The sequence below is a fragment of the Enhydra lutris genome, unplaced genomic scaffold (assembly GCF_002288905.1).
Source record: "Enhydra lutris kenyoni isolate GAN:26980312 unplaced genomic scaffold, ASM228890v2 scaffoldscaffold54, whole genome shotgun sequence".
NCBI lineage: Eukaryota > Metazoa > Chordata > Mammalia > Carnivora > Mustelidae > Enhydra > Enhydra lutris.
In genome coordinates, this window is record NW_019154138.1 from 6131345 (window position 1) to 6154382 (window position 23038).

The following is a 23038-nucleotide window of genomic DNA, read 5'->3' on the forward strand; positions in this document are numbered from 1 at the left end:
ATTTTGCTTTCTTGAGAGTGTTGTACAAATGGAATCATGTGACACATTGCCTCTCTAGTCTGGCTTCTTCCACTGAGCATAATGTGTTCTTTGTTGCACATATCAGTAGTGTGTTCTTTCAGGTGGCTGAGTAACTTCCTCATAGGAATATGCCAAAGATCATAAATGCAGTCACCAGTTAAGGACATCTGGGTTGTTTCCAGATTTGGGCAATTACGAAGAAAAAGTCTATATAAACATTTGTGTACAGGTTTTTGTGTTACTAAATGTTTTCATTTCTCTTGGGCAAACATATCAGAGTGGGATTGCTGGGATCATATATTAAATGATCTTACACTTACCTTTATAAAAAGCAGTCAAACAGTTTTCCCAAATGGCAGTGCCATCTTGCATTCCCACCAGCAGTGTGTAAGATCACACCACTTAGTATTGTGAATTTTTTTTAATTCATTTTTTACCCATGGGAATAGGTGTGTAGTTATATCTCATTGTGATTTGCATTTGCATTTCCTAATGTCTAATAATGTGAGCATCTTTTCTTGTGTTTACTTGCCATCTGTTTGTCATCTTCATTAAAGTGCTTAAGACTTTGGCCCATTTATTTTTATTTATTTATTTATTTATTTTTTTTTTTTAAGACTTTGGCCCATTTAAAGAAATATTTGTTTTCATATTGTGGAGTTTGAAGACTTCTCTCTCTCTCTCTTTTTTTATTTTATTTTATTTTATTTATTTATTTGACAGAGAGAGATCACAAGTAGGCAGAGAGGCAGGCAGAGAGAGAGAGGAGGAAGCAGTCTCCCCGCCAAGCAGAGAGTCCGATGTGGGACTCGATCCCAGGATCCTGAGATCATGACCTGAGCTGAAGGCAGAGGCTTAACCCGCTGAGCCACCCAGGCACCCTGGAGACTTTTTTATATAAGGACCATTAATCTTTTTTTTTTTTTTTTAGACCATTAATCTTGATCATAATGATTAACACTAACATTTACTGAATGCTTTTTCTATGTCAAATACTGTTCTAAGATCCTTTATTTGAGTTCTCTCATTTAAATTCACAGTGGTTAAGTTAGATACTATGAGTATCCTCATACAGATGATGCAACTGTATCAAACACTGGCCAGGTTTTAGATATACACATTGAATATGAAATACACATTGAATATGACCTTGACTTATAAGTGACTACAATATACTTTGGCAAATGGAGCAGCAAAATAATTTTATCACTTCCTTGAAAAAAGAAGTGATATCTGCTCAATGAATATTGAGCAGACGTTTGCTAGGCTACCTTTTGGGGAAAGGGCACACTAGACAACTATAAGAGGTTTTGGGGTTTTGTTTTGTTTTGTTTTTAACTGAAAGTAGTTCAGTATTGCTGGAATATAAAGTAAAATAAGTGTTTGAAAATTGGACATGTAACTAGAGAGAGAGAGAGATGATCATATTATCCAGAAGCATAACCTCATAACTGAGTACAAGCTTCAGTGTTCTCTTTCTGTTTTCTGTCCTTCACGTTTTGACTGGGTTTCAAGGAGCTTCCTTTGCTTCAGCTCCACGCTTCTCATCACTAATAACATTGATCTAAATAACTCGCAAGCCTCTTGCCTCATTTTGTGGATTGCTCCTACTATTAGAAGAAATATGTAATATTAAATTTCTCTTTACTGCTTTCTTTCTGAATGAAAACCATCTGAAATATCATGCTGGGGGTGCCTGGGTGGCTCAGTGGGTTAAAGCCTCTGCCTTTGGCTCAGGTCATGATCCCAGGGTCCTGGGATCGAGCCCCACATTGGGCTCTCTGCTCAGCAAGGAGCCTGTTTCCCTTCCTCTCTTTCTCTGCCTGCCTCTCTGCCTACTTGTGATCTCTGCCTGTCAAATAAACAAAGATTTTTCTTAAAAAAAAAGATTTCGAAATATCATGCTGATATGAGAAAGAAAAATTACTTGTTTTTTTGTTCAATATATCACTGTATTAGAATAGTTTTTTCCTTAAATATCTGCATGTAATGAATTGTTTGCTCAGATAAACAATACTTAGATTAGTAATAGTCTTAATTTTGAGTTATAATCTTTAAATTTTATTGAGATATACCTACAGAAAATTACAGAGATTATATGTGAACAGCTTGATAGATTTCCAGAGTGTGAACTTCCTCTACATAGCCAATACCCAAATCAGGAAATAGAACATTATCACAATCGTAGAAGCCTCCCCAGGCCTCCTTCTAGTCACTACTTGCCCTCGCCCTCAGGGTAATCATCATTGTGACTTAGAACTCATAGATTCTTTTTGTTGGTTATTAAACTTTATATGCATTTGTGTTGAGTATGTATCCGGGAGTGAAGTTCAGTTGTAGGTATATGAATGTATTAGTTATGCTGTCTGCTAACAAATTAGCCACACATATAAGGACTTAAAATGGTACCCATTTATTATCTCATAGTTTCCTGGGTGAGGTGGCTGGGCACAGCTTATCTGGGTCCTCTTCCCAGGGTCTCACAAGACTGTACCCAACATGTGCATTGGGGCTGAGATCTCCTAAGATCCATGGTCCTCTTCTAGGCTTACAGGGTTGTGGCAGAAGTCATTTCCTTGCAGCTGTAGAACTCATGGGAGCTTGTTGCTTCAAGGCCAGCAGGAGAGTGTCTCTGAGCTCAGGAAAGGCCTAAGCCCTCTAGTTTTTTATAAATTAAACTTTTAATTTTAAGACAAATGAACTTCTGCTTGCAGATGTAAAAAATAATACAGAGAGATCCAGTGGATCCTTTGCCCAGTTTCTTGTTACATGGATGTTTTGCTGTGTACAGATTTTTTTTTTAGACTGTTACATAGGAATATTTCGGGAAGCAGTTTTCTCAGTTCAGATTTCCAATGGATGAGCCTCTGGTAAAATGGAATCATTACCAATCTTCATTTTCATTCTTTCATGAGTCTTAAAAAAATTTTTTTTAAAGATTTTTATTTTTATTTATTTGACAGAGACAGATCACAAGTAGACAGAGAGGCAGGCAGAGAGAGAGAGGGAAGCAGGCTCCCTGCCGAGCAGAGAGCCAGATGCGGGACTCGATCCCAGGACCCCGAGACCATGACCCGAGCCGAAGGCAGCGGCTCAACCCACTGAGCCACCCAGGCGCCCCAGTCTTAAAAAATTTTTGAAAAATTTTTTAATTGGAGCTAACATTTGAAGATACTTTTCAGATCAAGATCTCTTTCTCATCAAATTATCTTTTTTCAGTGAATAGTATTACTCAAGGGTTAGTCACACTGCAAAATTAACACAAATCCAAACCTGTCCACACTTCTGATACCAACTGAAAACTCTGGGGGTTCCCAAAGCCACCTTTAGTCTTAATAATATGTTAGCAGTACTCACAGAACTCACTGAAAACTATTATACTTGTGGTTATGGCTTATTATGGGGTAGGCTACAGGTTAAAATTAGCCACACACAAAAAAAGCCCATAGAGCAGTCTTGGAAGCTCTATGCTTCCACAAAGCTTTCCCCATGGAGTCAGGTCCCAGCATTGATGTGTGATATTAGACATAGAGTATTGTTCACCAGAGCAGCTCACCTGAACTTCAGTGTCAAGAGCTTTTATTGGAGGTCCCTCAAATAGTCATGACTGATTGCCCACATGGTTGATCTCAGCCTCCAGGTTGACTAATAATAGATGATTCAAAACCCCTCCCCCCCAAGTCATGTGATTGGCCTTTCTGGTGTGACCAGCCCCACCATATGATATAAAATGGCTAGCTCCTGACCTTAAAGACATTCCTATCAGGTATGACCTACATTACCTCCCAGAAGCTAAGGGCAGAGGCCACATCTCTCCTTGGGCAAGGCCAAATTCTTTACTATGTTTACTGTTAGAAAAACAAGTTTTCTCAAGGTTTATTCAACCTTTACTCATTCATTCATTCATCAAATTTTTTTTATTCTGTGTGATATATAGGTTGTTGGTCTCTGGGTACACACGGACATCATCCCTGCTCTGTAGAGCTTGCTTCCTAGTGTAAGTGTAGGATTTTGTTCCTCTGATTCTGTTAGCCAACACCTCCAAAACATGATAGACCAAAACAATAGTCTAGGTTGAACTCTCCTATGAAATGAAATTGAAACTTTCGTTACCCTATTATAACAATGTTTTTCAAACTTTTTTGACTAGGACCCAGTATAGAAGTATCTTTATAAAATGTTTGTGGAATGTGTATTTGTAGGGATGTGTGTCTATTAAGATATAACCAACATTTTACAAAACACTGGTCTGCTTCGCTTATAAAGAATGTTAATGACTATTCACTGAATTAATGATTCAAAAGGAGATTTCAACTCACAGTTCAGAAACATTGTCTTGGGGAGCCTGGGTGGCTCAGCCATAAAGTGGATCTCAGGGTCCTGGGATCAAGCCCCACATTGGGCTGCCTGCTCAGCAAGAAGCCTGCTTCTCCCTCTCCCACTCCCCCTGCTTGTGTTCCCTCTCTTGCTGTCTCTCTCTCTCTCTCTCTCTCTGTCAAATAAATAAATAAATAAAAATCTTTTTAAAAACCCCAACATTGTCTATTTTTTTTTTTTTAAAGATTTTATTTATTTGGGGCGCCTGGGTGGCTCAGTGGGTTAAGCCGCTGCCTTCGGCTCAGGTCATGATCTCAGAGTCCTGGGATCGAGCCCCATATCGGGCTTTCTGCTCAGCGGGGAGCCTGCTTCCTCCTCTCTCTCTGCCTGCCTCTCTGCCTGCTTGTGGTCTCTCTCTGTCAAATAAATAAATAAATAAAATCTTAAAAAAAAAAAAAAAAAGATTTTATTTATTTATTTGACAGAGAGATCACAAGTAGACGGAGAGGCAGGCAGAGAGAGAGAGAGAGAGAGGAGGAAGCAGGCTTCCTGCTGAGCAGAGAGCCCGATGTGGGACTCGATCCCAGGACCCTGAGATCATGACCCGAGCCGAAGGCAGCGGCTTAACCCACTGAGCCACCCAGGCGCCCCAACCCCAACATTGTCTTAAACAATGAGATCATTGGGAATACTGATGGCCTTTTACTAGAAGGAATCAGCTTACTAGGAGGAATTGAGGTGCAAAAGTACCCATTTCCATGGGATAGTCTCTAGATGAACAGCCTGGCAAGTATAGTATGGCTGGTAGTAATATTATTCAGTAGGGAAACTTAGGAAGACATAAAACCAGTATGTTGTTCATTTTGCTTTGTAGCTGCTTTCTCATACTCGCTTAAGATGATTTCTGATTCATATTTCCTCCAGAGACTGCTCGGCTAGTCTTTCCTTTCATTCAGATTTCAGGATAAATGGCCTCCTCAGTTAGATCTTCCCTGAATCCACTCTAAAATGATCACCCTACCACTTCTAATCACATCATCCTGTTTTCATTCTCTGCATATCCTTTACCTAATGTTTTTCCTATTCTCTTCACTCCCTCTCTAAAATCTTAGCTACATTAGAGAAGCAACTTCCATCATCTTGTTTACTCTTTTATTCCCAGCACATGTAACAATGTCTGGCAAGTAGTATGTACTCAAATAATATGTCTTGTATGAGTGATCTAACTCATGTTCCTCTTAAACCCAAAACAGAATACATTTCTCTTGGTGAAAGTAGAATATACTGTAATTATCTTGTTCATTATACCACATTTCTGTTTGTGCAGTCTAAGACTGAATTTGCCTTTTTGGCAAGCTCATTACACCATACACTCATTTCATTTACAGTGAGCTAAAATTCCCTAAAATTTTCACATGAGCTGCTGTTAAGGCATGCACCCATTTATTTTTTACTTAAGTAGTTGTTTTGTGTATGTGTGCAAGCATGCCCGTATATAGATTCAGCCTCATAAGACTTTTTTTAAATCAGCGTTTTTGGGTATGCACTAAGAGGAAGGCTAATCAAGAACTAATGGTAGGGTGGCTGAGGAGAGATTAGGCTAAAATGAAAGGCCAGTAGGAACCCAGGAGACTGACCAGATGGCACCAGTTCACAAATTTAAACTGAAAGTACTCATTTGAAGGGGTTTAGTGCAAACTGAGGAAGTAGAATCAGTTGGATAAATTTTGGAGGGGCTCACTTGACAGGATTAGGTTTGCTTTTTCCTATTCTTAAAAGTAATGTAGCATGACTCTGCCATGTTGGGACTCAACATCAGGATGACACCCTTTCCTATCTGAATTATGTTCTCTGTCCTCTTTCCCCTCCTTCCCTGCCCTTCCTTTCCCATGCACCCCACCATCCCACACAGTGCCTGCAAGGTCCTAGCTGTTCTGGTTCAAAACAGCCAGGGGAACATATTTAATTGCCCTTAGTCATTTGTCAAATCTTAAGGCATTGTGGATTTATCAACAGTATTACAGGTCAGTGCCTCTCATGTTGTTACTAATTCTGTTTCTGTGCTATGCTCCTTGAAATCTGAATGGCTACAACCAATATTTTTAGACACTTTTTCCCACCTTAGAATCACTTCTGCTTATAGTATTGGTACTTTGTTTTTGAGTCCTGACTTGAGGTTCCTACCTTATTGATCTGCCCATCATTTTATAGTTTCAGGTCATATGATGACACCTTTTTTTCTTCTTTAACTTTAAAAGTTCTACCTTTATAAAGTCAGACACACACAACTGCTATGCCTAGATGGTTATAGACCCCAGGAGGGCCTGTTTATCATTCTCATACAGTTCTCATCACTTCTGCTTCCACGAGTAATTTTTTTCTCTTGTGATTAGAATTGCATCCAGAGACACAATTCCGCACGTTACTTACTTTGCATTCTGCAAGGTGAAATTTTAATATGGCAAAATCACATATACTTTGTGATTTCTATAATGCTTTTGGCTCTTTGTATATAGTTACTCTTTGACATCAAATAAAATTCTATTTCTTTTGCCTACGACTGTAGATGAGGTTTAAATGCCTTATTTTGTCCTTGTTGCAAATGTATCTGTATCAGCCTCCCTTTCACATCATTTATGTTTGTTAACAATCATTTGAGTATTCTAATAGTTTTTTAGAAATTATCTCAGGATTCTGAAAATTAACATTGGTTTTTCAATGCAGTGTATACAAAAACTAAGTGTCTTTCAACATAACTGATGCTCAATTTCCCCTTTAAAAGACGTGAACGAGGTGTTTTCCTTGGTATTTATTTTATTAATACATTCAGAGACATTGCCAGAAGAATGAGCTTGTGGTGGTTAGTGTTACCAAGCCAACTCTAACTGCGCGGTTAATTTCCTTACGCTGTTGCCCTTCCTCTTTACCAGGACCCATCCAGGCTGTAAGAGTGTCCTTCACCTTGGGTTCTGTCAGAATGCCACCGCCCCCCCCCCCCCCGCTCCTTGCGCTAGGGAAAAAAAAACAATGACGGCGACTTCATAAACTGCTTCGGAAATTGGAAAGATTACTGATTCCTAACAGAATATCCTAAATTTTAATGCTTCGTGAACTTTGGATCAGTTGTCACCTATGTGGGAATGGTAGGCAATACTTAACAAAATGGTGCTTTTTTTTTTAAAGTTGAACTCTACTCTTGTACCAGTGTGATAGATGTGTACTTGTCTCATCTGGGGCTGACCTCTTTCATGTGCAGTTAGAAGTAAGATTTGATTTTATTTTTAAGCACATAGGAATATCATGAAATGAGATAAGAAAATTCACCAGAAATTGTGGAAACTTTTGGGCTGTAAAATGGTTTGTGAATTAACATATTCAACAAGTTTTTAGAAAATTTCTTTTCAGGACACCCATCTGGCTCAGTTGGGAGAATATGTGGCTCTTGATATCAGGGCCCTGAGTTCAAGCCCCACGTTGGTTATAGAAATTACTTAAATTTGCTTTTTTTTTTTTTTAATTTTTTTCCCCTAAGAAGAATTTTAGGAAAGATGCTATAGAAAGTTAATATGATTTACCAAAGTGATACTTATCTGTAATATTTTGATTTTTTAATTGGGGTGATATTTTAAATTGTTATCTGGCAATGGTCATGCATATTCTACATGGCCAAAGCTGGGACAGTTTGAAAAAGTAAATAATCATAGTACCAGATTGTAACCCATAGAATAAAATAAATATCCATGAGTCTATATAGTGTAGTATATGCTATATAAATATAATAATAATATAATTATAGTATGTATGTTATTAATATATTGTAATTATTAATTGTTAATATGCTATATTATATATTGATATATAATAATTATAATAATGTGCTATATATAAATAATTGACTGAATGAATGGAGAGAAGAGACAGCTTTATTTACAGTAGAATTTCGATTAAAAATGGGGGGAAATGATAGGAATAGAAAATTTGCATACCACAATAATTGTTATAGGCAACAACTGTCAATGCATGCTAGAATTATTGGGCAAATGTATATGAGAAATAAGATATTTGTTTACTCTCATTAGATACTTATTAATTATAAAAGGAGAGATTTATAGTAGAGATCATGGTAGACACCACTTTAACCAAGCAATCAAAGTCAACATCCCTAGTGAATAATAAGGTATACTGACATCATACACCCCCTGATACAGATGATCCCTGAGACGGGCACAGTGTCACATCATAGCAACAACAGTAATACCTAACATCTCTGATTGTTTGCCAGACACCACAGTAAGCACATTTTCCGCTGGGCCTCACTACAGCCCTAGTATCACAAGGTAGGTACTGTTATATCTCCATTTTACAGATGAGGAAGCTGAGGCCCAAGTAAATGAAACTAGGACTAGAACCTGGGGCTGGCTGACTCCAGAGCCTGTTCCCTAAATAACAACATTATGCTGAGCATAACTTTTAGTGTCGTAACTAATTTATGGACTGATGAATGCAGTATATTTAATATTGTCAAGTAAGTAGTAAACTTTGTGAGGTTTCATGGTTTGATGTTTTTGAAATATACTTTCGATTTATGTGGAAGCAAAAGATGAACTTCTAAACAATACAGCATTGAAAAAGCAACACACACTAACATAAAAGGTTAAATATTACTTGTTTTCATATCATGTATGGCCTTTTAATAAATAAAAGTTTTCAAAAATAAATAAATGAATAAAATTTTTCATCAAGTATTCAGGTATTATTACTAAAACCGCCTAGCAACCCTAAATCTAAAAATCGGATACCCTTCTCTATATGTAATCATTTATCAATTCCCTCATTCCTTCAGCGTAAAGTCCAGATATTTTAACATAACTTATAACACTTTTGATAATCTAAACCATTACGTTTTAGTCCCTGTTGCTTATCATTTTCTACATGTACCTTTTCTTGTTATGCCAAGCTATTTGTTATTCCCAGCATATAACTTCTTAAGTTTCTTTATTATATAACATTTCTTTTTTCTTTTTTAAAGATTTTATTTTTTATTTGACAGAGAGAGAGAGATCACAAGTAGGCAGAGAGGCAGGCAGAGAGAGGGGGAAGCAGGCTCCCTGCTGACCAGAGAGCCCAATGCAGGGCTCAATCCCAGGACCCTGAGACCATGACCTGAGCTGAAGGCAGAGGCTTTACTTACTGAGCCACCCCCTCCATGGATTACTTTGAAGCACATCTCAGTCATATCACTTCATCTATAAATATTTCAACTTAAATAGCTAGAAGTCAAACACTTTTTGTCTTTAAAACACCACTGTAAAATCAGTTTTATACCTGAAAATAATTATAATTCCTTCATAATTAAGTATCTGGTCTAAGTTAAAATTCCCTAGTAGTTTAATAAATGTATTTTTACAGTTGATCTTTTCAGGTCCCTATCAAAACAGGGGCTACTCATTACATTTGGTTGATACGTATTTTAAGTGTCTCTCTTTTTTTTTTTCTCTTTTATCATTTAGTCTTAAATCTCTTTGTTTTGTTCCTTTGCTGAAGAGACTGAGTCATTTATATGTAGAGTTTCCCACATTCTCGATTTTGCTGATTACACCAAATAATGTCCTCTAACATGTTCCCTCTCTCTCCGTATTTGCTGTAAGTCATAAAACAAATTAGTATTAAGAAAAATACAGCTTTTGTGAATATGCACTATTTGCCCGAATTGCTATGTGGATGATTAAAATAAAGGCAATACTTCTAATAGTATTACCTTATTGATGTAAAGTTCAAGATTGATGACACTAAAAAAAGAAAGGAATGTCATGGTTAGCTAGAACTGGAGACCTGGGTACTAGTACAGGTCACGAGATGAGAGTAGGCCTTTTAGTTTGTGAACATGGCACTTCACAGATGTGAAGAAAGCAAGTAAAATAATTGCTTTGCTTCCATCAAAAACTCTGAAAATAGATCTAAAGGTAAAACTCAGAAAAAGTCTTCGACAGATTATAATTTGCTCTTGGGCCAATTTTTCCCCTTATTTTCTCATTTAAAGCAGGTCTTTGTTGGTGGGTTGTGGAAAAAACATGTTCTATGCAATAAATAAAATCCAGAAGAAGTCACCACAGTAATGTTTGGCACATATTATTAAGATAAACTAGAAATTTATTGTTTTTAGAAGGTTGGTTTTATATGAATATTTAAATAATATAACTCTTCTTAAAATAAAAAGGTTTAAAACTAGCACACTGGCTTATCATAAACAAGAGAACTAAAATGCTTTGTAAGTTTTAATATTATATTACTATATTTGCTTTCCTTTTGATTGCAGGATTTTTAATGCTCTCCTCTTGCTTCCATAACACCACCCTTTTGCTGAGACTGACCTTACCATTCTTATGGTTGCTGTTTGTTTTCCTTCATTAGCTCCTCTTCTGCAATTACTTGAACTTGGTGTTTTGGGGTTTCCCTATTGGCTCTCTTGTCCGCATTGTCTCTGCAGGCAGTAACACTCATTTTCACTCATGGCTTGCTATCTCTGTTCTGTTTATATTGTCTTTCTATTGGAGCCTCTCTATCCACTCTGACCCCCGGGCCTGAAGCTTAGCAGCCCTCTCTCCTGAGAAAGGTTGGAAGATTTTTAGCTATCACACAGTTTTATCTGTGTTGTTGAAAATTCCTTTTTCTTTGTTTTATTCTTACTAAGAAATTGCTTCTGTTTTAATATTTGAGACCTTTTAGTCTTTCATATTACTTTAAAAATATGTGAAATAGGGGCCCCTGGGTGGCTCAGTGGGTTAAGCCTCTGCCTTCAGCTCAAGTCATGGTCTCAGGGTCCTGGGATCAAGCCCTGCATCGGGCTCTCTGCTCAGTGGGGAGCCTGCTTCCCTCCCCCTTACCCCCCCTCGCCTGTGTCTCTGCCTACTTAGGGTCTTTCTCTCTGTCAAATAAATAAATAAAATCTTAAAAAAAAAATATGTGAAATAGGGGCACCTGGGTGGCTCAGTCAGTTAAACATCTGTCTTTGGCTCAGGTCATGATCCCAGCGTCCTGGGATTAAGCCCCAAGTCGAGTCTGGTTCTCTCCTTATCTCTGCCCCTCCCCTGCTTGTGCTCACTTGCTTGTTCTCTCTCTCTAATAAATAATATAAATAAGTGTGTAAGTAAGTAAATAAATAAAAATATGTGAACTAGAACATTCCCCCAACAGAGGAGACTGTAACCTATAGTACATGTATAGTAGCCATGTGATTATTCTCCCCTTCTTCTTGGAAATTTATAATTTCCATTCCTGCCAATAATAAATTATTTGTATGCAACTAAAATATTTGAAATGGACAGATTCCCAGTGTGGGTTGGGTGAGTAAGTGGGATAATCATTCCACCAAGAAAGGAGAGATCTGACTTCACCCTCAGATTTTAGCACATCTAATTTCTGGAACAAATCTCTTTGCGTCTTTTTGTCATGAAGGAAAAAAGATATAACAGATGGTATGAAAGCTTTTTAATTTTCTAATATGTGGCATTCATAAAGGCTAGAGATCATACTTTTTCATTCTGTTCTATTTCATGTTTTTTTTTTTTTTTAATTTGACAGACAGAGATCACAAGTAGGCAGAGAGGCAGACAGAGAGAGGGGGGGAAGCAGGCTCCCCCTTAGGAGAGAGCCCGATGGGGGGCCCTGATCCCAGGGTCCTGGGATCGTGACCCGAGCCGAAGGCAGAGGCTTTAACCCACTGAGCCACCCAGTTGCCCCTCTATTTCATGTTTTTTAGTGCTGGTCTGGACCCACTAAATTTATATCATGAGTTGCTATTAGGTCATGACCTGTAGCTGTGGTTTAAAAACACTCATACCATAAATCCTTGATTTTACCCCATAGCAAAATACGATATATCAGATCTTCCATATATTCCTTTTAGTTGCTATCAACATAATTAATATATCACATATGAGATCATCATTATGTTTCACTATGACTTCTTTGTCTTATAAAATTTAGATATGATACTAATATATAAGCCTTTTTGTTGTTTTTTTGTTTTTGTTTTTTCATTTATCATATAGGTTTGGGGGGAGTATGACCTCTGCCTTTATATTTGATTTCTAAACAACTTCTGTTTAAAAAAAAAAGTATTTTGAAACTATGACAACCTTACAGAAAAGTCACAGGTGAAGTACAAAGAAATTCTTCCACTTTGGAAAGTAGATTGCAGACCTGATGTTACATCACCACTGAAGACTTTAATATGTATTTCCTACAGATAAGGAAGATATTTTTCTGTATAACTACAGCGTAACCATAATAAGTGGAAAGTTGATACAGCAGGAACTGTGGAATGGGGAGAAAGATAGAACAAAATATAATTAAGTAGAGCTGACAATTTAATGAGTGTTTATATAAGGGAAAAGAGAAAGACTGTGGCATTGAAAAAAAGCATATCAGCTACCCGTTTGCATGTTTGTGATATATGTGTGGATTGGGAAATGACCTACATTAAAAATGTTTTACTTAACACCTCAGTATGGATGTTCTGTGGGAATATAATTTTAAAATATTGTCTTCTAGGGGCACCAGGGTGGCTCAGATGGTTAAGCATCTGCCTTCAGCCCAGGTCATGATCTTAGGGTCCTGGGATCAAGACCCGCATCAGGCTCCCTGCTCAGTGGGAAGCCTGCTTCCCCCTCTCTCTGCCGGCCTCTGCCTACTTGTGATCTCTCTCTCTGTCAAATAAATAAATACAATCTTAAAAAAGAATACTGTCTTCTAATAGCAGAAGAAATACTTGACCATGGATTTCGTTACTGTTGTTTACTATTAAGATTTATTGTTAAATGATTGGGATTTTGAATCAAGTAATAGAATGGAAAAGCTTTAATGGGAGAAATGAGATATTTTGGAAATCATCCTAGGTTCTGAGGATAGGATCAGTGAGTTAAGGATATTGAAAGAAAGCAAGAGAATTGACATCTTCCATTCTAGCCCTGACCTCCCTGAGGATCCAGTCTTGAAATTTTCAGTTACTAGAGCTTTTAAACTTATTGCACACATATACACATCCTTTCTTGACTAGATATCCTATTTCTTTTACCTTCTCCTAAACCAGCACTTGGTCTAGAAACTAAGCATTTATGCTCCCTGCTCTTTACCTGCCCGTGTCTAATTGATTTCTACATCTTGGAAAGGGCACAGGAAAAAATTCATTTCATCCTAGCTTTATTGCTAGTGTCTCTGCAATTTTGAGAAAGTCGTTTGGCTTCTTTTGTATTCAGATCAATCTGTGTACATTATGCTGTTTGAACCACATATGATTAGGAGGCTGGTGCTCATAACAAGGCTCTTTGCCTTTTAATCCCTGCTTCACCAGGTGATCTGGGGTGAGTTACTTCTTCATATATCAATATCCTCAGCTATAAGTATATATATACCTCACAGGGTTGTTTTAAAGATTGAGTGTATGTATGTATGTATATATATACATATGCACACATATAATGAAGAATAGTGCCTAGAATACAGAAAGGATTAAATATGTGCTAGCTCTTATTACTATTGTTATCATTATGACTTTTTTTGCTTGTGCTCAGGTTGTTCTAGCATTTTGTAATACCACTGTAAGAGTACATCTACCATTTGCTACTCCTCTTCTCTCCATTATTGCCATTTCCCTGTTACTGTTCCAGATTAAGTGAGTTATTATGTGAAAAATACTTAGAGTAGTACCTGGCATTTAGTATGCACTAAGTGTTAGCCCTTACTCATTGGTTCTTATGAACGACCTCTCAGGACAGTCAGGTCCTTTCCTTGCCATTAGTGGTTCTCTAAACTTTAATTTCTTCCCCTGCTGCCCAGATTGGTCTTTCCTGGACATTGGTCATATAATGTTGCTCCATTCTGAGACCTGTGGTGCTTAAAAGGAAAGAAACAAAAAATGTTCTTTGATAGAAATATCATACAACTTTCCAGGACCAACTGAAAAACATGGTATTAATAAAGAAGTAAATTTGAATTTTGAAGCAGTGAAAATTTTGTTTTAGGTATGTTAGGGCATTACTTATTAAAACAGTCTCGACTTTTTACAGGAAGAAAAGTTCCTGAAATTCAGGAGGACTTGTTATTTATTTTTAGCCAGCAACTGAAACTAGAATTTTATGTGAAAAACTCCACTGTTCAGTTAAAATAGATTATGAAGGGTAAAGGTCAGGAAGGTTTTATGAGTCTTTTTATGTTAGGAAAATAAACTAATGTATTTCTCCAGGTTTAAATAAGGAAAAAATATAAGTGTTGTTATTTATTCTCTGTGGGCATACTGACAGCTCTCCTGTGTTTTTATTGAAATCTTAAACTTCTCTTTAGAATTTAAATGAAAATAGCTTCGTCTGTCTGAAAAGTAACGTTGTTAGCTTTTTGTTAGAAGAATCAGAAGAGAACTTATCTAATTTCTTAAAGAGAAGTCACTTGTTCTGTGTTCATTTGCATGACCTGCTCCTTAACCCTTCGCTCCTCGTCGGCTCTTTTCCTACTTCCAGTATTTTATGGTATCCTGGAGAAAAGTAATTTTCTCCGGTAAAAATTGCACTGGATTTTGTTTGTTAATATTGATAGCTACATAAAGCCGTTTCACCACAGTTTTAGTTTTCAGATGAGCTCTTAAAATCAGGTTTTAGGTGTTTTTTTAAAAACTTGACTGCAGGAAGTGGCAGAGCAAGAGTTAATGTGTTACACGGAGGGAAGAACAGTCCATCGGGGGTTAAATTGCAGAGTCTAATGGAATAATAACTGGTAGCACCATCTGCTGGCCTACTTCCGCAGAAGGAGTCAGTATTTTTAACGACATCTCTAATATTCATGCTGATGCATTTTGATGCTTTGTGCATTCATTTCTTTCTGTGCTTTGTTGGAATCTGGCTATCTGCTTACAGCTATTGAGGAAACTCAGCTCTTTAGGAGGGGTGTACGGCCTTTTTCATACCTAAATAGGATGAACAGTGGATATAAACTTGCCAAGGCAGAAATGTGTTGATAAATCACAATGTGTGTTTGTGGAGGGTTGTGCATCTCTTGGTTGCAGCTTGCTAAATAGGCCATTTAGGAATCTTCTTTCAATGCTTTTTTCTTGAGCACTGCCTGGGGTGGTGAAAAAGCAGAGGGCAAGCCTTTGTCTGACGCCAAAAATGTCTTCAGTGAAGAGGCCAAGAGGAAGGGTAAGTGAAAGCCTGAATGAGTGGGAGGAGGAGGGGTTCTTTGGGCTAAAAGGCTAATGGGATTGAATAACCTTCCTTATTACTGGCTGCTGCTGCGGGAGTCGTACTGCATCGCCATCTTGAGCTTGTTGCTGTTTTCTCGAGTCTCGGTTATTTGTTACAGCCTGTAGGCCTTAAGGTGGCATTTTAGTCAGCGTTCTAAACCCTCCTTCCTTTCCCAGTGCTGCAGCACTGCTATGAAACCTTTGATGAGGCAGGTATAGAAAAGATACCCAGTGAAGCACACTGGAATCAGCATGAGAATGTGTGTGGAGATTCCTGGTGGTTTTTTCCTTTGCTATAGTCAGAGGCATGTTTACGGGTAAGAGCATAACAAAACTGTGATCTAAGTCTATGTGGGTGAATGCGTGTTTGAAGAAGAGATTCTTTTTTTAAATGCTGTTCAACTGCTTCCTGTGATATTGCTAAAATATTAATAATTTTAACGTCAAACTGTAAAACTTGGGGGTTTTTTTTTTTCCAGAATTGCTTGAGCCAAATAATTATGATATAGAAAGAGAAAAAAATTCACATTTAACTCCTTCACGGAAAAACTAAAACTTTCTCTAATTTTAAGTATGGGAATGTCTGTTTACTAACTAGCTATGTTTCTGCATAGATTGCACATTTAAAAAATGATTTAAGTGATTTCAGGTTCTAGTTCTAATTTCTTGTAAAACAGAGAAGCTTTAGATTTCTAAAAATTATAATAAACCAAGGAGTAGTCACTCTAAATTAAAATTGCTATTTTAAAGTTATTAATATTTTTCAGAATTCTGGAGTCCTGAGGAGGAAAGAAAAGACTTATTTCAAATGCACAGAGTGTTTACAGGACAGAATTTGAATCAACTAATCAAGAACGCTGTGAAAATATCAGTGAATCTACATTATCCTTCTTTAACCTTCATTTTTAAAAGCAATAGTTGAGCTTTTTATTTTATACCTACACTAATGTCCAGATCAGCAAACTGTTTTAATTTTAAATTTGTTTGTAGCACTCACATACTGGCTCACATATTTTACTTGAAGCATAATTTTAAACGTTTATTTATTTATGTTAATTGTTAATTGTTTTGGTGTACTTTGATACATTGTATAAAAAGTATTCTGATTTCTCTAGCCTCCATCTTCCAAGAAGAGTGATGGTTCTGGGACATATACTAAGTTGCAGAATACCCAGGTGAGGATCATGTCCGAGAAGAAGCAGAGAAAAAAAGTGGAATCAGAAAGCAAGCAAGAAAAGGCTAATCGGATAATATCAGAGGCCATAGCAAAAGCAAAGGAACGTGGGGAACGCAATATTCCTCGAGTAATGAGTCCTGAAAACTTTCCTAGTGCGTCAGTTGAAGGAAAAGAAGAAAAGAAAGGTAGACGGATGAAATCGAAGCCAAAGGACAAAGAGAGCAAAAAAACAAAAACTTGTTCTAAGTTAAAAGAGAAGACGAAAATTGGGTAAGTTGGTTGAGAATTAAATTTAATTCCTTTGAATTTTTTTGTCAAAGCGCAGTCTGTTTCATCTTTTACTTTTGATTTGTGTGTAATGTATTAACTTCCTCTTTGAAGTTTTAAGTTGTTAGATTCTGTGTGTACCTTATTTCCTTTTTTGAATGAATTGGGGAATATTCCAAGATTTACTGAATTTTACAATTCTGCTATCATAGCTTATTGTACGTTAATATTAGTAAAAGGCATTTAAAGTAGGAAAATATTTCATACATAAAACGGAAAAAGGAAAACAAAACCAAACCCATTGTTGTGCCCATTCCAAATTCACTTTATTTACAGAAAGTGCATTGAAATCTTGGATAAGATTTTTTTACCTCTTAGTTGTACTTCATTGGGCAGCTTATAGTTTGGAAATGTGAGATACAGTCCTTTCTCATAAACCCACAACTTTGGACTAAATGGAATGACAAGAAAACTAAGACCATTTAAATCAACTATGAGGAGCTCTCAGCTCTTCCTGGTCTACTCCCTCACTGTCTTTCTGATTTACTTTATGTAATAAAGAGGCCAGGTAAGGATTAACGCTCCAAGACAATTATAAGGCCAAGGAATTGCTCTAGAAGGGTACATTAATCTTTGGTGTTTTTATTTGACTACTCATCTGATACATTTTCAAAAAATAAAATAAAATAAATGTTAATATTTGTGTCATATTTAAATTTCTGCATGCAAGGGTAAAAATAGCCAAAGGTCAACAGTTTAGAATTATTTTTGCAAGAATATTTTGTCATTTTTGAAGGCTTTATGTGAAATTTTAGATAAAGTGTTTAATCTGGTTTTTTTCCACACAAAGTACATAGTAAAGAATTTCTTTATTATTAAAATCTTCATTTGCTTAAGAAATAATTGATACATTATATAGATATGTAGAACTAACACAAATTTGTAAAACAAATTAATTCTCAGCATTTTAAGTATAGCCACCAAACTGAATTATATTGTCATATCCTAATGCCTTTCAGTCCAAACCATTAAATAACATGGGCTCTCTTGTCATAATAGAGCAGTGACTAATGTTTGTGATTTTCATATTTTATTTGCAGACAGCAAAAATGAAATTTGAAAGTTAAATTTGTGCTCCTGTTATATTTAAAGGTTTTGACATGAAAGTATCTTATTTTTCCAATATTTTGTCTAGTTGTAATTAGGAAATCCCGTATTTAATCCTTTAATGTATTAAGAACTAGTATAATTTAAGTTTTCTAGTTTCAACTTATATGGAGACATAGGCAAAGTGCTCTTGTATACACTATTTGGACGGGCATTAAAAAAAATAGTGCACAAACCAAGAGAAACTGGTAGGGAAACTTCAAAAGTTACAATAAGTTTAAATTTGGGGGGTGCCTGGGTGGCTCAGTGGGTTAAAGCCTCTGCCTTCGGCTCGGGTCATGATCCCAGGAATCCTGGGATCGAGCTCCACATCAGGCTCTCTGCTCTGCAGGGAGCCTGCTTCCTCCTCTCTCTCTCTCTCTCTCTCTCTGCCTGCCTCTCTGCCTACTTGTGATCTCTGTCAAATAAATAAATAAAATATTTTTAAAAAAAAGTTTAAATTTGGGAGGGAATAGGTAGAGGCAAAAGATACCAGAAGTGAATGTGTTTGTACAGGAATTCAGTAAAGTGTCAGGATATAAAATCAACGCACAGAAATCAGTTGCATTTCTCTACATCAAGAAAAACAATGTACATAAGGGGAAATTAGAAACAATCCTAACAGAGAGAAACTGGATTTTTGAAACATGTGAATATGGTAGGGAGTAGTAATATATTGCAGTAGAATGTCTGACTTATTCTGTGACTTTATATTTTTGTTAGAAATATGTAGATTATTAATAACATTTTAATATTGCACAGCATTGATCAATTTAGTAGTTGTGTTTAGAGTGTTCTTGAGAAAATAGGTGAAAATTGTATTAGAAAGATAAATACATGGCAAGACACTGAGCAGTTGCCAGAGAAAAACTTACTGAGAGTGTAAGAGCATCCTTTTGATAGAGGAATTTATAAGTCGCAGCCCCATAAAGTAAAATGGAGGTTTGCCTTATATATTTATAAGCTGTTGCAGTAAAACAATGACTTCTTGGTCATCTTTATCAGATAAAGATTTTCATGTTGGAGGAACATAGTTGGAAATGAAATTCATTAAAACCTAGAGTTCCTATCCTAGTCAATCGAAATGTTACTGTACTTTCCAATAAGCTGGTATATTTAAATTTTGAATTTGACAATTCTTAAATTTCTGTGAAGTCATTTAAATAGTTAAGTTTAGGTTGTGTAATTTTAATAGTATTTTATGATATATTAAACATTTTTGTGTGTGAAAATTTTATTTTTGTTCATTTGAGAAGAATTGGGCTATTGCCACTATCAAAAGACAAATACCAGATAAAGTTGAAGGGAATGTATGCTGGAGCTTAACCGCCAGCAGTGAAGCAGAAATTCTGAGAGTAGCTAAATTTGTAAACACTAAGCTATGGTTGATGTATAGTCAGAGCTGCTGGTCATTTCACCCACACGTGTAGTTTGATACGGTCTAGAAAGAGGAAAACTAGTACTGCTTCTGCTTGCTAGTGTGTTTGAAACCTTTTTATCATTTCTGCTACTCTTGTAGATTAATTTTTAAAAACATACAAGGAGAAAAGGGCCCTTTTCTGAGCACTTGAGTACAGTCTCATTTCATCTTTACACCTCTGTGAGTTACATTGGCACACAGTGTGCTAATTGGGTTAAGATCGTTTGCTTTGGAGCCAGGATCATTTGTTCAAATCCCAGTTTTGTCACCTACAAGCAGTGTGACCCTGGACAAATACTTAACCTCTCCAACCTTTAATTTCTTCCTGTGTAAAAAGGGGATAATGATAGTACTTGCCTCATGGTGTTATTTTGGGGATGAAATGATTTAACAGCATTTAAAGCATATGGAGCAGTACCCGGAATTTAATAAACGTTAGTCGTTATTTTCTGAAATCATAAATAGCATGCAGCTATTTAGGGAGAAGGCTGCGGCCAGGAGTCACGCCCCTTTCTTCAAGCCTAAAGTTTCACTGGTCTGCCTAAGTTCTCTTTCCATTAAGGCTCTTTTCCAAGATAGGACCAGTTAAAAAGTTAGGCAGACAGTGATCACTTCGGTAGCACGTCTACTTTAAAAAAAAATCAAGCAGAAAAACCAAAACAGTTGCTAATTGTTAAGAGGGGTAGTAGTTTAACTTATTAATGGCTTTTTTCATACGAGTATGCTTCTGTTTATCAGGTAGCTAGGGTAGCATTTAGGAGAGGTAAATTTTGTTTGCAATTTGCAATTATGTGGAAGGGAGTGAGTTGAAATGGAAACGGCAGGTGTAAAATAACGAAGTGAAGTAGGGAAACAGCCTTTTTCTATTTTAATGTTGGTCATGATCTTGGCAGTCAGGTTCTAACAAGCTGCCTTTCAACTGGAGTAGCAGATATTTCTTTAGTATTAAGATGCTCCATGAATGGAATGGAATGAATTTTATGTAATAAATGAATGAATGAGTAAGAGATTAAATATTAAATGTTACCAAATGGCTGAATTTGATTTGTTAAATCAAAAATAGAAATGGCAAGCTAATCCTTCACTGAAACCACAGGGACATAGCTAATGGTTTAGTAATAGTAGAGCGTTAGAGTCTAAAATAAATTCATTCTAAGACTTCAGAATTTTCTTATGGTTCTATCTGAGATTATATAGTAGTATATCACATGATTTAATAAGAGCATTTTTAAATTTATTTTAAATTTAAATTTAAATTTAAATTTATTATTTTAACATTTAAATTATGTTTCCATGTTGTCAATTAGAACTTACTTCTGTGTGTTACAGATTGTTGGATTGGCATAGGTAGAATGATTTTGGTACTTAAAATATTTTGTGGCCCTATAAATTTGATCAGCCCTTCATGATTAAACTTATTGTTTTCTTTTTTGTATTCATAATTATTCTTTCTGTATGCTAGGCATTGGGTGGCTAGGAGTAGCTTTTCTCTTGAGTGAAAGCAGAAAACTCTGAGTTAAGAAGTATTTATCAAATTCAAGCAGAAATTAAGGATGTTGGGACTCATGGGTGGCCCAGTTGGTTGGGCCTCTGCCTTGGTCTCAGGTTATCATTCCAAGGGCCTGCGATCGAGTCCTGCATTGGGCTCTTCCCTTAGCCAGGAGCCTACTTCTCCCTCTGCCTGCTGTTCCCCCTGCTTGTGCACATGCTCTCTCTCTCTCTCTCTCTCTCGTAAATACATGAATAAAATCTAAAAAAAAAGGAAAAATTAAGGACATCATATTATAAGGAAAACAATAAAACATAATTCTGAAATTATATTGTGCCCTTTTTTGCTATATTTGAGTCCCCAAAAAGAAAGAAGGAAAATAACATTTATTAATTACCTTGCATTGTATATATACATATATATGTATGTGTGTTTTTAAAATAAAACTAACGTGTAAGTTTGTCCATATGCATGTCTGTAGAGATATATTTACATCTAAATAAAATATATAAGGGAAAAATGAATTAACAAAATCTGAGGGAAAATATAATGGGTCATCAGAAATTGGGAATTTTCACTTCATAGTCCATGTTGTTAATAAAGTAACAAATGAGACCCTGATTGCATGTATTCAAAATAAGAATTTAATATCTGGATAAAATACAAATATATTAATTAATTGTTTCTTGGCATCTGACAAAAAAAAACCTGAAAAATATATGGTATAAATTTATTACATTTTTTAAGATTATTAATCATATGCAATTAGTAGTCTTTAGAGGTTCTATAATTTTTAAATGTCAAGCAGGTAAAATGTTTTATTGACTTCCCTCCTTAGATCTAAGCTTAAACTCAGTGAAAATCGGAAACACATTCATCTGTAGAAAGAATTGATACAGCCTATAATACTCGTTATGAATTCAATGAAGATTTGCAGTTCCATTTTTAAGAACTATACCTTTGGGGCGCCTGGGTGGCTCAGTGGGTTAAAGCCTCTGCCTTCGGCTCAGGTCATGATCCCAGGGTCTTGGGATCAAGCCTCGCATTGGGCTCTCTGCTCAGCAGGGAGCCTGCTTCCTCCTCTCTCTCTGCCTGCCTGTGATCTCTGTCTGTCAAATAAATAAAATCTTAAAAAAAAAAAAAAAAGAACTATACCTTTACATAAAATGTGTATTAGTAAGGTCTGTCGTTAGCAAATAATATGTTGTATGTATTTCATTGAATCTAAGATGTCATTGATTATAAGGCATGCCATTATTTTTTTTTTAAAGATTTTATTTATTTATTTGACAGACAGAGGTCACAAGTAGAGAGGTAGGCAGAGAGAGGGGGAAGTAGGCTCCCTGTGGAGCAGAGAGCCCAATGTGGGGCTCAATCCCAGGACCCTGGGATCATGACCTGAGCCGAAGGCAGAGGCTTAACCCACTGAGCCACCCAGGCGCCCCAAGGCATGCCATTATTTTATGTGTCAGTAAGAAAGAAAAGAAAATATTGCCAGTTAAAACTATGGCACGTGTTTGAGTATTAAATGAATCTTGATTTCATAGATGTTAATATATGGGGAAAATATGTATCTTAGAACCATGGACGTAAAGTTTTTGATTTAATGCTCCTACTCGGTCCATATTTTTCAATGTAAACACCCTTTTCTCTTTTTAAAAAAGAAGTAATTTTTAGGAATAAGAAACTTTGTTAGTATATTGACCATAATTATTAATACCTAGCTAATACTTGTATCCCTAGTAACTGTATGAAACGACTCAGTGAATTCAACTTTTTAAAAAAAATCCTATCTGCCCTTAAACAGGAAGTAATTTATAGTCCAAGTTACCAAGAGCATACAAGACAATGTTACTTTCACAAACTGAAGGATTAACTAAAATAAAGGACCCTTTTAAAACTTGCTTTTCCCAGAGGAGTTTAAACTGGAGTCTTGAGTTGACCCTTAAAATGGAGAAATTTCACCAG

General features: G+C 36.3%; 1 protein-coding gene across 6 annotated transcripts in view; it reads left to right on the plus strand.

Moving 5' to 3' along the window:
- The window catches only part of LOC111157319 (chromodomain helicase DNA binding protein 9), a 146646-nt gene that overhangs the window by 29392 nt on the left and 94216 nt on the right, over positions 1-23038 (plus strand). For 3 of the 6 annotated variants that reach the window (XM_022518623.1, XM_022518624.1, XM_022518625.1), the window contains exon 2: positions 16687-17018. In XM_022518623.1, the coding sequence (XP_022374331.1) occupies positions 16687-17018 (332 nt within the window). Of the gene's footprint in view, positions 1-15234; positions 15528-15683; positions 15889-16686; positions 17019-23038 lie in introns of those variants that run through there. The other 3 variants (XM_022518626.1, XM_022518627.1, XM_022518628.1) reach the window with 2 other exon arrangements.